General features: G+C 47.4%; 1 protein-coding gene across 5 annotated transcripts in view; it reads left to right on the top strand.

Annotated features, from left to right (window-relative positions):
- The first annotated feature begins 1,482 nt into the window (after window positions 1-1,482).
- CAST (calpastatin) overlaps window positions 1,483-14,632 on the top strand; it is a 66,114-nt gene continuing 52,964 nt past the window's right edge. For 4 of the 5 annotated variants that reach the window (XM_068423116.1, XM_068423113.1, XM_068423112.1 and 1 more), the window contains exons 1-2: window positions 1,483-1,635; window positions 6,993-7,058. In XM_068423116.1, the coding sequence (XP_068279217.1) occupies window positions 1,585-1,635; window positions 6,993-7,058 (117 nt within the window). In that variant the 5' untranslated portion in view covers window positions 1,483-1,584. Of the gene's footprint in view, window positions 1,636-1,823; window positions 1,899-6,992; window positions 7,059-14,632 lie in introns of those variants that run through there. The other variant, XM_068423115.1, reaches the window with a different exon arrangement.

Below are 14,632 nucleotides of genomic sequence, written 5' to 3'. Positions count from 1 at the left end.
AACTGCTGCAGCTGGGACCTCTTTGGAGCAACACAACCCATCCAACGGCTGTTCCAGCCAGCCAGCCTAAACCTGGGCTCCCCGACACCTGTTTTACTTAAGCTGTGCACAAGCAAGAACTGGGTGAGACAAAGCTAGTGAACCCTGACAGTGCCTGCACACAACCTCCATGTAGGAGCATGTGTGCACCTACACGCAGCTAGGCAACCATTGCATTTTGAGCCCCTTTCACTGGAGGTTGACTTCACGTTATTAATCACGTCGTTCTTGCCATAATGCTTCAAGAACATTTGCTGCGCCACTCAATCGCAGTTCATTTCTCTACTGAGGTGACCTTGGAGAACTGCTCTTGGTAAACTCTCTTGATTCCAGCTACAAGTCCGCGTGAACAGGGTGGTTGAGACATGCCTAATCTTCCTTCAGCTTTGACTGACCATTACCTGTTCCTGCAGCGTTTGGAAGAGCCGCCAGTACATCCTGGGCAGCTCATTTGTGTAAAGACTCACACAGACAGGGACATCCTTCCAGTACCTGAAGGGGCCTACAGGAAAGCTGGAGAGGGACTTTTTACAAGGGCATGTAGTGATAGGACAAGGGGTAACGGTTTTAAACTAGAAGAGGAGAGATTTAGATTTGATATTAGGAAGAAATTCTTTCCTGTGAGGGTGGTGAGACACTAGAACAGCTTGCCCAGAGCAGCTGTGGATGCCCCCTCCCTGGCAGTGTTCAAGGCCAGGTTGGATGGGGCACTGAGCAACCTGGTCTAGTGGAAGGTGTCCCTGCTCGTGGCAGAGGGGTTGGAACTAGATGATCTTTAAGGTCCCTTCCAACCCAAACCATTCTGTGATTCAGGATGCACTCTTAAAAAAACACCACACCTTGACAGCTTTCCCATTTAATAACCCGAGCTGCGGTGAATCCTCAGGGTACGTGACCCACCTCAAAGCCGAGGCCATGTGCATGGTGGGATGGCGTCCCTGGCCTCGTGTGCCAGTGCAGCCCGAGGTGCTGGCCCAGGCTGGAGGCCACCGGAGGAGCCCGGTGCCGGAGCAGGAGCCGGGTGCTGGAGCAGCCACAGGCACCTGCTGCCCGGCTCCATCCCGAGGGACACCGGGACGGGGCTGGGTCCCCGGTGGAGCTGCCTCGGTGCCAACCTCCAGCTGAGGGTCGGGTGTCGGAACCCAAGGCTCTTCCAAGGGGAAAAGCTGAGGGACGGACTTTCATGAGGGAAAGGGAAGAGTCTGAGCATTTTTTTTCAAAAAAAAACCCACCCTTTTTTTTTTAAGGAAAACCACTCCTGTTTGGGCGAGCGCCGTCCCCTCCCCGCCGCTCGCAGGGGGCCGCCGCCTCAGCCCGGCCCGAGGCACGGCCGCCGGCCGCAGCCCGCCCCCCCCGCGGCCCCCCCGGCCCGGCCCGGCCCGGCCCCGGCAGGAAGGGGAGGGCCGGGCCTCTGCGCGGGACGGCTGTGGCGCTGGGACCGCTGCGCGCCGCCGCTGGCAGCCCCCCGCTCCCCCGGGCGACCCCCGCTTCGCTCCCCCGGGGCCCGCAGCAGCGCCGGGGGCAGGCGGCAGGAACCCCGCCGCCATGTCGCAGCCCGGAACAGGGGCGCAGCCGCCCCCCGCCTCGCCCGCGGCGGTAAGGCGGGGCGGGGGCGCGGGGCCCGGCCGGTGTGGGCGGGTGGCGGTCCGCGGGGTGCTGCCCCGGCCCCCCCCCAAGCCTCGGCGGGGCCGCGGGCGGTGGGCGGTGAGGGGCCCGGCGCTGGGAGGCCGCTGCCGCGGCGGGTGCCGCCCTGGGGCGGAGGCGGCAGCCGGGGCGCGGCCCGGGCCGGGCTGGGACGTGTAGGGCGGTGAGGAGCGGCGGGCAGCGCCATGGCCTTCGCGCGGTGGTGGTACGCCATGGTAAATGCGTGGCTGCGGCCCGGGGTGGGCCAGGACGGGGCCGGCGGCGCCTTGGCCCCCGCGCCGGGGCAGGGGGTGACCGGGGGGGCGGCCCGGCGGCGGCCGCGGGGTGGGGAGGGCTCCCGCGGGCGGGGTGCACCGGAGGCTCCGTCCCCTCTGTGGCGTTAAGGCTTAAGAAGAGATAAGGGAAGGATTTTGTGGTGGCTGGAGGGAAATCAGCGCTGCCTTTAAAGGCTGGTGCCGTGTATTCCGGGTGAGATAAGAACGGGCTGTTCTCTGGCTGTTCTTCGTCATCCTTCCGCCGTCTTTTACAAACGACGCTGAAAAACGGGCTTTTTCGTGCTGTGGCTGTTTTCGTAATCTGAATAATGCAAGCTCGGTAGCTGACGACGCTGTACAGCTCGGTCAAAACCCGTCCCTTTGAAATGTAAGGCAGAATTTATACGGGATTGTTTCTGTTTTGGGAAAAACTCCGCAGTGTGCCTTCTTTCAGAGACATGTTCTTAACTGCAGGTTGGTGGTGGAGTTGCCAGGAATAGTTGTTGCTTGCCACGTACTCCCTCTGTAAACCACAGCTCTCTGATGGCTCCGTGAGGTTTGGCTGGACTTAGGTCGCTACTCATTACTGTAACAAACCTGCAATTGCTTTAAAAAGTCTTTATCGTTTATTAGTCATATGAGGAAGCAGTTGGTCTCTCTATGGAGTAGGGGAAAAAAGTTTGCATTCTGTTGAAGTTTTACAGAAAGTATGCATCGTGGAAGGTGGCTTTCAGAGAAAACATCTCTTTAATGTGTTTCCTAAATATATAATCAGGTCAATGAAATCTGTTGAATTTATAAATGTACTATTAAATCGCTCCAAGTAGCTTGGATTGGTGTTTAGAAATGTTTTCAAGTGTCATTCATTGTGTCAAGTCAAGTCAGTGACACAGTGTGGTGGAGGTGGCACAGAGTCACAAGGAAGAAAGTTTGGGAATTGCTGCGTTAAGTGATGACAGGAATCTTAAAGGCCTTGGCAGCCCTGGGTCTGTGAGTGCAGGGTAAGGAAAGAGACCAAGGCAATGTGAGTGCCTGTGATCGGGTAAGGGAACCGTTCTCCACATGCTCTCTTCCGAAGTTGTTGTCATTACAGTTGTTGGCACCAGAATAGCACCTGTGGGCCTCTGCGTGAGGCTGGAGTCCTCTCTTGTCCCGTGCACGTGTATCACACAGGGCGGTTTCTGCCTGGAAGACCTTATGGTCTAAAGGATGAGTAAGCGAAGCACAAAAGGTGGGAGAGAGGAACAGACACAAAAGAGATTCACTGGCTACTCTGCCAAGGTTTTTACTGGCTGGTGTATTTAAAGCAGAATGGAGTGGCTGTAAGAAGAATCTAGTTTTCACCTTTCCATTCCTTACATTGCTTGATTGTAGTTCCCCTGACACCTCTTTCCATCTGGCGGTTTTCCAAGCAGCATCAAAGATCTCTGTCTTCTTCCCAGTTTCAACTGAAAATGAAAGTCAGATTCCTATCTGCATAAAATGATACGTCTCCTTTAATACCTGTAATGCAAAGTTGGTTGACTTCAGCTGAGAATCGTGCAGGGAGACTTCCCGTCTCACCCAGTTACCGAGCCTGTTGTCACTGCAGTCCTCTGAGATGCTGCGCAATGGCTCTGAAGCAAAGGCTTGTTAATGCTGACGGGTCTCCTGAGGTTTAGAAGGAATTTCTTGAAGCAAGACCTTTAGTTGAGGTCTGATTTTTGCAAGCATGGGCTGAGAATTCGGTTGTGTGTTCAGTTGTTCATATTTTGCACCTAGGTGAGTTGCTTTCTAGTTTATGAATGCTCTTTGAATCAGAAGTTAAAGATGTGTCTATAAATCAACAGTGTTGTGACATTTTTGTGCACTGTCAAAACAGGATGAAGATCTCGGGGTAAACTTTCTTGGTCATGGTACTTCTTTGTGTGTTTTGTGAAGATGTCATTATGGGTGGGTTTGCGTGTTTTGTTTCTAGTTAGTGAAGTTGGAAAATATTTTGGGCCAACTTAACAACTATAAGGAATTGCTGTTAGTTTGTTAGTTAAACTAGAAAAGTCACTTCAACTGTATGCCCACTGTTTCTGTGACAGAGCTGTAGCTGCTCCTGTCCGCTGGCTTGGCTGTGGATGTGTTACTTTCGCATTGTAAGGAAAAATGAGCAGAACGAGGGAAGAATGCCCAAGGGAAAACTCAACTCTGTCATCAGCTTGGGAATGTAAAGGAGCGATGCGTGCATACTGTCCCAGAAAAACTGAGCTTAGTCTCTTGCTAAGCAGATTGATTTATTGGCTTTATTTTGTTTATATATATATATTTTTTTTTTTTTTTTACTAGAAGGTTCAAAGCTTGGAAACACAGAGCAAAAAAGAGTTGTTGTAGGGCATTTTTGAAACAGAGTCCCTTCTCATAGCTTAAGCGTCAGCTGTTCAGGGAACCGGCATGGTCTTCTCAGAAGGTGTATGAGGAAGTTGTGCTTTCCAAGGTTATCTCCTCAGGATGGCAGACTCTCAGGTGAGGCGATACTTCCATAGGTTGTTTTATTGTCTGAGACCAGAGAGTATCAGCGCTTAATGTGTACACAGTGCGTGACTCCAACTTATGGGATAAAAAATTGCTTGGGTCGGACCATACGTGCTTTGTTCTCACAGTCAAAATAAATAGTACTTGGCCTTTAAGTCAAAGTCTCATTGTTGCAGGTGCTGTTTGACATAGCCTTCTAGAGGGAAGGTGGCGTGCATTTAATCCCTCTCCAGCTTGAGTTTAGGGTGGCAAAGTTGTGATCCTTGTCCTGGTCCATTCCTTATCCTGTCTGGCCAGTGAAGCTGCCTTGGGGTCCCTCAGGGATGTGGAGTTGATATTCTGCCTGAAGGGTGGTTGAGGGCGTCCTGCCAGCCCCCTTGCCCTGCCTGCTGCAGGCAGCGCAGACTGCTGTGCCTGACCGCCTGGTCTGGGGACGGGAACACAGTAGAGATGTCTGCCGAGGCAGGCAAACGCAGAAGCCTTGACACCCACGAGGGGACACTCCGAGCTCCATCTACCCACTGGGAAACAGCGTATACCCCGCTTCGTAGTCGTGGGACTGGGTGCCCTGTTGATGCTGTGTCCTGTCTGGTAGGGGTTTCCTTGGTGTGAGGACGAGGAAATGGACCCAGGGAGGAAGGGTAACACCGGATTTGGCCCTAGTAAAAGCCTGGCACACTCAGTAGGAACTAAGGCAGGCTCCTGCATTCTGTGACTTGGTTTAGTAAAAGAAACAAAAATAAAATCTGGGTGTTAATTGGTGTTACTGCTTTTAAAGCTATGTCTGAATATGAAGAAGCAAATGAGTAAAAGCAATGAAATACATGCAAGGTACAGAAAGACGTGCTTGCTTTATCAGCTGAATTATCTGGATTCGGGGCAGCACTTGGCTTTTAGAGTGTTGTGATGCCGAGGGTATCCGTTCAGGAGGAGAGCCCCATCTACACAGGAATTTTGCTGGGCAGGAGCTGTAGCTCCTGAGCTTTACAGCAGTGCTGGCTCTGGAGTTACCATTTTGTCAGCAGGAGCATGCTGACTGACGTTGCTTTTACTGGTACGTATGTGGTGTGCTTTTATTGTAGCAGTAAAAAGCAGAGATAACTGGGTTAATTGTGTCTATACTGAAAGTGCTAGTATGGGGCAGTGAATCAATTCATTTCTTACCTGAAAAGACAACCTACGGGGCTTGTTTTTCCTCTGAAGGGGCACAATTAGAATATGAGAATAGCATTTTCAGTTTTAAAACTTGTCAAGCATCTTAGTCATGCCCAAACTAATTTTAAAAACTTGAATTATTAGAGGTTGTCTATAACAGCTTTGTAAATTTTTGTTGTGTACCAACATAATGGAAACAGGTTAGAGGCATGGTATTTTTTTACTTTTACATTTATTTGTCAATTCAGCTATAGTATTTTCCCAGCCTGTCTGCTGATGTGCTTGAACACATTCGTGTTGAAGATAGTGCAGTGATACATGAATCATTAGTTTCTCCCTATAGCTATGTAAAGAAAAATCTGTAGGAACTCATTACTTTAGGTGGTTAGCAGACTTTACCTCCTGCTGCTCAGTCCTCAAAACAGAAGGGAATAAATAGGTCTCAAATAATCTTCTGCCTTTACTTAACAAAACAAACCAGACGTGAGTCCTCACTCCCAGATGTCCCAGTTGCTGTGGGAAGTTATACTAGCTATTAGATAATAGCTATATTATGTCACCTTTTATATTCATGGTAAAATTTCTTGCTTTTTACTTTTTTTTGTTCTAAAGATTAAACAATATGCTTTTGAAAAAGATTTTTTGAAGGACCATGTTCACCACTTTCCAGAGATGAGAGAGTAAAACATGCGGTGGATGTGAGCATGCTTGCTGGACAAACCATGTCTTTCTGTACATTACAGCATGTGGGGAGAAAATGGGTTTGCACATCAGGCTAGATGAAAGCGAGAGGTTTAAAGTCTTGGAGGTGATGAAAGATGTAGGAGGTTTGGGGAACCTGGAAGAACTGTATTTCCTAATGTGCTCCTGTGGCTGAGGTGTTACACAAAAAATAATGCTGTATCAGCAGCAGAGTTCTAGAAATCGTACTAACAGCTTTCTTCCAGGTAAGGAGGGCTGGGCGTAATGAGCATTTTAACGTGTCTGAGGGAAGTTCAGATGTTGGAGTGGGTGATCATGATTGCACATGTCGTGCTAGTCAGTGTCTGCTGAAGCCTGTGGGACTGGCATCGTTTCTGAAGCAAGTCTGGAAGAGTGCTGTGCTGCTGAGGAATGAGGGATAATCTTAATATCTTCTGGAACTTTTCACAAGATTTATCATGTTACGTGTACTGCCCTGAAGTCATGACTTCCCGATTGTGATTTCACTTGAAGTTATACAGCAGGTCATTTAGAAATCCTGTCCATTAGTGAGAAGGAAAACTCATAATGTTCCCTTCTGTCGTATTATGGTAGGTGAAAGGAATCATACACGCACTAAGATGTTTGTGAATTTCTCTACATAGAAGGTATAATTTAAGATCTTAATAACTACACATATCTTTTCTCTACTTACAGCATGGTGACAAGAAGGCAAGTGGAGCTTCTTCCAAATCGGGAGAGAAAAAAGCAGAAGCAGCAGAGGTAAATTCAAGTGTTTGAACATACTAAGGAGAAAAGTTGTTAATGAATTTCCTTATATACAGATTTTTGTCTTTTGATAGCAAAGTGGTAGTTTTCAGATAATTGACTGGTGACTGTAGTCACTCATTACTCATTCCAGGAATGTATAGTTTTGTCTTCTGTGGCTGAGCAGCTTACTGAAAATATTTCTTTGCTCATCCTTTCATAAATACTTCATGTTAGTATTGGTGGAAATGGTCTCGGTGGATGTGTCTGTTCTGCAGTGCAGGTACACTGCGGGACACATCTGACGGATCTGTTTTTTCAGTTGTCCAAAAGTATGGATGAAGTGAGTGCACTGTGACGCTTTCTACCATGTCTGCGTCCTGGCTTTTCTTCCAAAGATATAAATCCAAATTCATACGTAGATGTTGCACATCTGGGCTGTCCCCTGACACACTTGCAAATATGTGGTCAGTTCTGTATTTTAAAAAATACTTATTTTTCAAGATACTTCCTCCTCAGGAACTGGTATTTACAGTTCAGGAGTCCCTGCTGGGTTGTAACACTGAGTTTACACAAGCAACTTCACAGTCTGAGCATAGCGGCTGTTGTTAGCAATCAGAAGCCATACGAGTTGTGGGCAGTGTTAGGAACAGTACTTGGAAGGGTCACCTCTCTCCCAGCAGCTCCAAGACCTCTTGGCCACTTGGAGGTAGGTCCTTGTGTGCTACAGTGAGTCAGGCTGGTATGGCAAGGAGAAGGTGTTGTCCAAGCCCGGACGCAAGTGCCAGCGCTGATTCTTAGTTCCCCAAGAGCCTCTGCTGTTGCAAGCAGGAGCAGCACTTCCCCAAGGAAGGCTGACAGCAGATTCAGAAAGAGAAGAATTCGTAGAAACGTCTGGTACTCGTTGTCTACTTGTTTGCTCCAAATGGCAATCATTGATCTAGGGAAGCCAGAAATAGGTGTGCCTGATACTGTGGTCACAGCCCGAGCTGTTTGGAAAATGACTTCGTCTATGCTGTGGTGTTTTTAACTGCACTGCAAATCAAGGCCAGTGAACACTTTTATTACCATCCTTTGAAGTAGATGATTAAAGCAATTACCTGTCTTTCCTGTCCAAATACCGAGGAAGGCTTGTCTAGCCTGGGAACACGTTCCTCCTTTCCTCTCTAGACAGTTTAGTTTTTTCTTAAATAGCATTGTTCTTTTTTTACATTCTTAGTGTAATGCCAAATTCTTTGACTGCGTGTTGTTATTCTTAATATAGAAGTTCTGACTTCTTTGTGGGAAGGGTGGGAGATGAAGCCTGTAGTTTGGGTTGTGGAGTTACTGTTTCTTACCTCTCACTGAGAAGATCTCTTTCTAGCTAGCAAAAGAAGGCTGTTACTAAGTTTATTGTCCTGATGCTTTTGCTTCCTGAGTCCTTAGAATACTGCGCATCTGTTGTTTCTTACGAAGAAAGAGCAAGAGCAGAACTTCTGCCTTAGATTTCCGGCGGGCTGACTTTAGCCTGTTTAAGAAGCTGGTGGACCGAGTCCCTTGGGAGTCGGTCCTGAAGGGCAAAGGAGTCCAGGAAGGCTGGACATGCTTCAAAAGGGAATTGCTAAATATTCAGGAGCAGGCTGTCCCGGTGTGTAGGAAGACAAGCCGTCAGGGAAAAAGACCGGCCTGGTTAAACAGAGAACTTAGGTTAGAACTTAAGGAAAAAAAGAGAGCCTACTTGCTCTGGAAGAAGGGTCGGGTAACTCGGGAGGTCTATAGGGACGTTGCCAGGTCGTGTAGGGAGAAGATTAGAAGGGCCAAAGCTCAATTAGAACTTGATTTGGCTGTTACAGTCAAAGATAACAAAAAAAGCTTTTACAAATACATGAACAGCAAAAGGAGGGTCAAGGAGAGCCTCCACCACTTGCTGAATGAGGAGGGTAGTGTAGTGTCAGGGGATGAGGAAAAGGCAGAGGTGCTCAATGCCTTCTTTGCCTCGGTCTTTAATGTCAAGATCGGTTGTCCTCAGGAGACTTGGCCCCCAGAGCCTGAAGTTAGGGACGGGGGGCTGTGTGAACCTCCCATAATCCAGGAGGAGATGATTAGTGACCTGCTGTGCCAGTTGGACACCCACAAGGCTATGGGCCCGGATGGGATTCACCGCAGAGTAATGAAGGAACTGGCAAATGAACTTGCCAAACCACTCTCTATTATCTACCGGCAGTCCTGGTTAACTGGAGAAGTTCCAGCTGACTGGAAATTAGCAAATGTAACGCCCATCTACAAGAAGGGTCGGAAGGACGATCCAGGGAACTATAGGCCTGTCAGCCTGACCTCGGTGCCAGGCAAGGTGATGGAACAGATCATCCTGAGTGCCATTACACGGCACATGCAGGACAATCAGGGCATCGGGGCCAGCCAACATGGATTCATGAAAGGCAGGTCCTGCTCGACCAACCTGGTCTCCTTCTATGACCAAGTGACCCGCTTAGTAGATGAGGGCAGGGCTGTGGATGTAGTCTATCTAGACTTCAGTAAGGCATTCGACACTGTCTCCCACAGCATCCTCCTAGACAAACTGGCTGCCTGGGGCTTGGATGGGTGGACTCTTCGATGGGTTAAAAACTGGCTGGATGGCCGAGCCCAGAGAGTGGTGGTGAATGGGGCGAAGTCCAACCGGCGGCCGGTCACTAGCGGTGTTCCCCAGGGCTCAGTTCTGGGGCCGGTGCTGTTCAATATCTTTATAGGTGATCTAGACGTAGGGATTGAGTGCACCCTCAGCAAATTTGCAGATGACACCAAGCTGGGTGGGAGTGTCAATCTGCTGGAGGGTAGGAAGGCCCTACAGAGGGATCTGGACAGGTTAGATAGATGGGCCGAGACCAACGGCATGAGGTTCAACAAGAACAAGTGCCGGGTCTTACACTTGGGCCACAACAACCCCATGCAGCTCTACAGGCTGGGGGAAGAGTGGTTGGAGAGCGGCCCGGTGGAAAAAGACCTGGGGGTGCTGATCGACAGCCGGCTAAACATGAGCCAGCAGTGTGCCCAAGTGGCCAAGAAGGCCAATGGCATCCTGGCCTCTATTAGGAATAGTGTAGCCAGCCGCTCTAGGGAAGTGATCGTCCCTCTGTACTCTGCACTGGTGAGGCTGCACCTTGAATCCTGTGTCCAGTTCTGGGCCCCGCACTTCAAGAAAGATGTTGAGGTGTTGGAGCGAGTCCAGAGGAGGGCGACCAAGCTGGTGAAGGGTCTGGAGGGTCTGACCTACGAGGAACGTCTGAGGGAGCTGGGGTTGTTTAGCCTGGAGAAGAGGAGGCTCCGAGGTGACCTTATTGCAGTCTACAACTACCTGAAGGGAGGTTGTAGTGAAGTGGGAGTCGGCCTCTTCTCCCGGGCAACTAGCGATAGGACAAGAGGACACAGCCTCAAGCTTCGCCAGGGGAGGTTCAGGTTGGACATTAGGAAGAATTTCTTTTCAGAAAGGGTTATTAGCCATTGGAATGGGCTGCCCAGGGAGGTGGTGGAGTCACCATCTCTGGATGTGTTTAAGAAAAGACTGGACATGGCACTTAGTGCCATGGTCTAGTTGATAGGGCGGTGTCAGGGCAATGGTTGGACTCGATGATCCCTGAGGTCTCTTCCAACCTGGTTGATTCTGTGAATTTCTTTGTCTATTTGACTTGCTCCATTGACTTTACAATGCTTAAAGGTTGAAGTAGATCAAAACACTTTTCCTTAGGCCCATTGAACGGCATTAGCTCCACCCTGGTTCGCATCTACCTCCAAAGCAATCTGATTTTTTTTTAAGCAGTTAAGGTAGCAACTCAAAATCTTTGTACAGCTTTTCCAAGAGTCTGCAATGTTATATTTGTGCTCAAAAGTCAGAGGTTATTCCTGTAGTCTTCAGTTTTTGAAACAGAAGTTTATAGTCTGTCTGTAGATATCTGTGGACAACTTTGACTAGAATATTGTATTTGTTTACCTCCCTAGTAGAAAAGGTCTGGTAATGCATTATAAAAATGAAAAGAAAATACAAAGGTCTTTGAGGAGTTCATATTCATGTTGAAGGGAAAATTGTAAAAGCCTGTATGCTCATTGTTTAGCTAAAAATAACAATAAGCTACTCTTGTCTCTCATATTCTTTGAGTATATAATCCTGAAGAAGTGAGAGAAGAGTAAAGCTTTGAAAAGTAAAGGTAGGAAAGCTCTGACATGGTTTTGAGTAGGAGATGCTAAGTAGCCACAACATCAAGGAGGACTCAAAATGAGTACTCTTAAGGTGTAGAGTTGGCTTCTTAAATCTTTCCATCTTGGAGACTTGGGAGCAGTTTGAAAAAAAGAGCAGGTTTAGTGTAAATAGAAACCTGCTCAGTAAGATGTGCACTTGCACAGAGGTGCTGAGGAGATTAAATGGCTCCATAAGATTTTTCCTTTTCTAGCATCATAATACAAGAAAATAAAATAATGCTTTAAAAGAGTTAGGAGTTACCAGTGTGAAGATGATCTATTTAATAACACTGTAGTTTTGGAATGACATACAATTATAGCAGGGAGTAGGTGCACTTTATCTGTGATGTACCAGCAGACATTAGTTCATAAGATTGCTTCTTCAGGAAGTATTTACCTTTTTAGTTCCCAGTGACTTACTGCCTAACTGTCACACAGTACTTCCACCCTTAGATCTTAAAGTGTTGTATAAAGGAGACTAGACACGTTATCTGAGTGACATAGATAGAATGTGAGGAAGGGGAGGTGCTGAAGCACAGAGCTGAAATTGCCTTGCTTAAGGTCATCCAGCTGCTCTGTAGGAGAGAAGAGAAACCAGATCACCAAGTACCAGGCTGTTCCATGCAGCTATGTGATAAACGGCATCCTCAAAGCTCAGAGGGGAAGCCATGAGCTCACTGAAGGCAGCGAGCCTTTCGCTCTGAATCATGGAGCAGGCTTCCCTTCCTGCATGGTATCGGTAGCATAGCAGGCAGCTGCAGCTTGTGTCTGCTCCTCACTTAAAAATGAAGCTTCCAAAATCTGTAGTCTGTTGCTACACTGGAGTGGCTGACACTGGGAGTCATACAGCTAGAGCTTGCTGACTGGCTGGAAGAGACAACGGGTGAGTTCAGCAGCTATTTCCAGCAACCTCCGTTCTGCTTGATGGCTGTCTAGCTTGGGAAGTGACGGATGCATACAGTCCTTCCCTGCTTCTCTTTCCAAGGGTCCACTCTCACCTTTTCTGCTCAGTGACCAGAAACATAAAATACTAAGATTCTTACTCTTCCTTCTAGAATACTAAATTTAATCTGTTCAGTTTCTGAAAACAAAAACTAAGATGTGACCTTAAGGCTATATACCCATTTTACTTTAACACTGATCCTTCATAGTAGCCTGTGGTAGTTACTTCGCAGCATGTTGGTTTGCACTAATAGTCAGTGCCATTGCATCCAGCATGGGAGAGAAGTGTCATGGAATGGTTGGTAAGGATGCGACTGTGCTGTTCTGCTTTCCAGGGCTGTGTACCTATTGGAAAGATCAATTCCCTCCACTGCATTACTTCATGTATGTTATCAAAGGAAAGATACCATCATATTTAAATACAGTTTGCCTCATTGCAGCAGTGCTATGTGGGCTTCAAGTCTAGACAGACTGGGGTATCTGCTTGCTGCAGTAATGGGCAGCTTTATGTTGAGATACACATAGTCTGTCAATCTAATGATGAGCAACTGAATGTGTATCCATACATGGTGTCTTGTAGAAATAGCCAAAAGATTTGTTGGAGGGACAGAGCTGGAGACTGCAGGTGTGTTAGAATACGTAATCGAAATAAGGTATAGGCAGTTCTTTGTCAGTGTAGTTGACAGTGAAAGTGTGCGTGTGTTGTGGCTGTATTGGGCACTGCTCAAGGACAAAGGTTCAAGTCACAGGAATATACCTTACCTCTTTATGTCTTGGTTTTCAGAGCCTTACATTTCACAGTCTAAGGAGAATTCACAGTCTAAGGAGAAACGGACACTTCTTGAGAATCTAAATCAGCTTTAGTGAAATGTTTTCATTCCTTGTGGATGTGTGTATGGTAGATGTTAACAGAAAATAAATTATTGTTGTTGGAATTGGTGGTTGCTCGTGCACTTTGAAGCCGTTGCATACGTTTACAGCTGGGATGCACCTGCCACCCAGTAAAAGTGAGTGATGTGCTGCTGTTTTCCCATATCTGTCCCTCTGTTTTCTCACTGTGTTTTGATATCATGGTCCTGAGTCAACATGTTTGCAGCATGCCATTGCAAAGTGTATGAAATAAGAAATTTCCTTTCTTCTCCTTCCCTCCTGATGTTTGACATAATCTTCAGCTTAAATGTGCCCTTCCACCAGTTTCAGATTGCTTCACACTTCGTATGCCATCAAGGGATTAGTGCTCTAGAAGCTTTTGGATGCTAAAATATTTCCCAGGGGGGATGGGACAAAATCATTGAAGAGAAAGCCAGGACAGTTTATAAAATACACTGAAATTAAGAAGTCCCTGGGCCACAAATTGTTTGAATATGTGAGGGTATTTGAAAAGCGTATCAGCATGTACCTGACCTATTTCTACGTCACTGTTTTTGTTTTGTTTTCTGTCTGCTGTTGGCTACTGCTAGAGACAGGGAAAAGGGATACATGAAACTTCAGCTGGACTCGGTAAGGCAGGTCTTGTGTTGTAAGGAGTTGCGTGGTCCTGCTGTCCTGTTCTCGAATGCTGTGTTCAGTATTGCCCCTTCAGAGGGCTGTCCTTGGGAGCGCCGTGGGCTTTAGTGCATAACCACGTGTGTAATTCAGAAGATTGATGCAAACCAAACACTTCCATTGCATGTGATGGTGCTCTGAAACCCCCCTACTCTGCTTTGAATGGATTTATGCTTGTGTTGTAAACTGCACATAATCTGGAAAGACCTATTCTCTTTTTACTGTCGTAGAGGGAAATACCAAGGAGAGCTTCTGTATTGGTCTAAAAATCTAGCCTGTGCATTGCTGGTGTCTGAATGTAAAAATGTGGTATTAAAAGGGAGATGGAGCCATATATTCTAGGAGTTTGAAGCCCCAGCTTAGAGTGGGGCCATGTTTTATCAGATAAGGTATGAAGCAAGACCCTCCCTAACGCATCCTGCCGTTTAGAGTCATGCCTTACAGCAGTGTAGACAAAATATGTGCTGCTTGCTCAGCTTATTATTCTTAACAGGAGATATTCTTTACTTTGAAAGGATGACAGTGATAATTGGCACTGAAGGATTACTGTCCTTTCAGAATTGATTCTTTGCTCTAACATCAGGATTTCTGTGATAGCTTTTAATCCTGATGCTTGTCGTGCAGGATTCCTTATCCGGAAAAAGCATCAGAGTTACTCACGAGCCCAGGGGCACAATGCTGAGTAAAGACGTGATGACGGGTAAAAATCTGTTGGGGTGCCCACTACTGGTCTGAGTTATGGAGGTGCATAAGTAACGTTGATTGGAGCCTTGCTGAGGTTTCTTTCTACTTTGGTAACAAGTTATTTATTTTCAACTGTGTTCTTTGGTTGGCTTTTTCCCCTGGGACCAAGTGCTGGGGGGCTGGCAGGGGTGTCCACCCCGTCTGCCCTG

This window comes from Nyctibius grandis, chromosome Z (assembly GCF_013368605.1).
Source record: "Nyctibius grandis isolate bNycGra1 chromosome Z, bNycGra1.pri, whole genome shotgun sequence".
Taxonomy (NCBI): Eukaryota; Metazoa; Chordata; class Aves; order Nyctibiiformes; family Nyctibiidae; genus Nyctibius; species Nyctibius grandis.
This window is presented reverse-complemented; position numbering and strand designations above follow the sequence as displayed.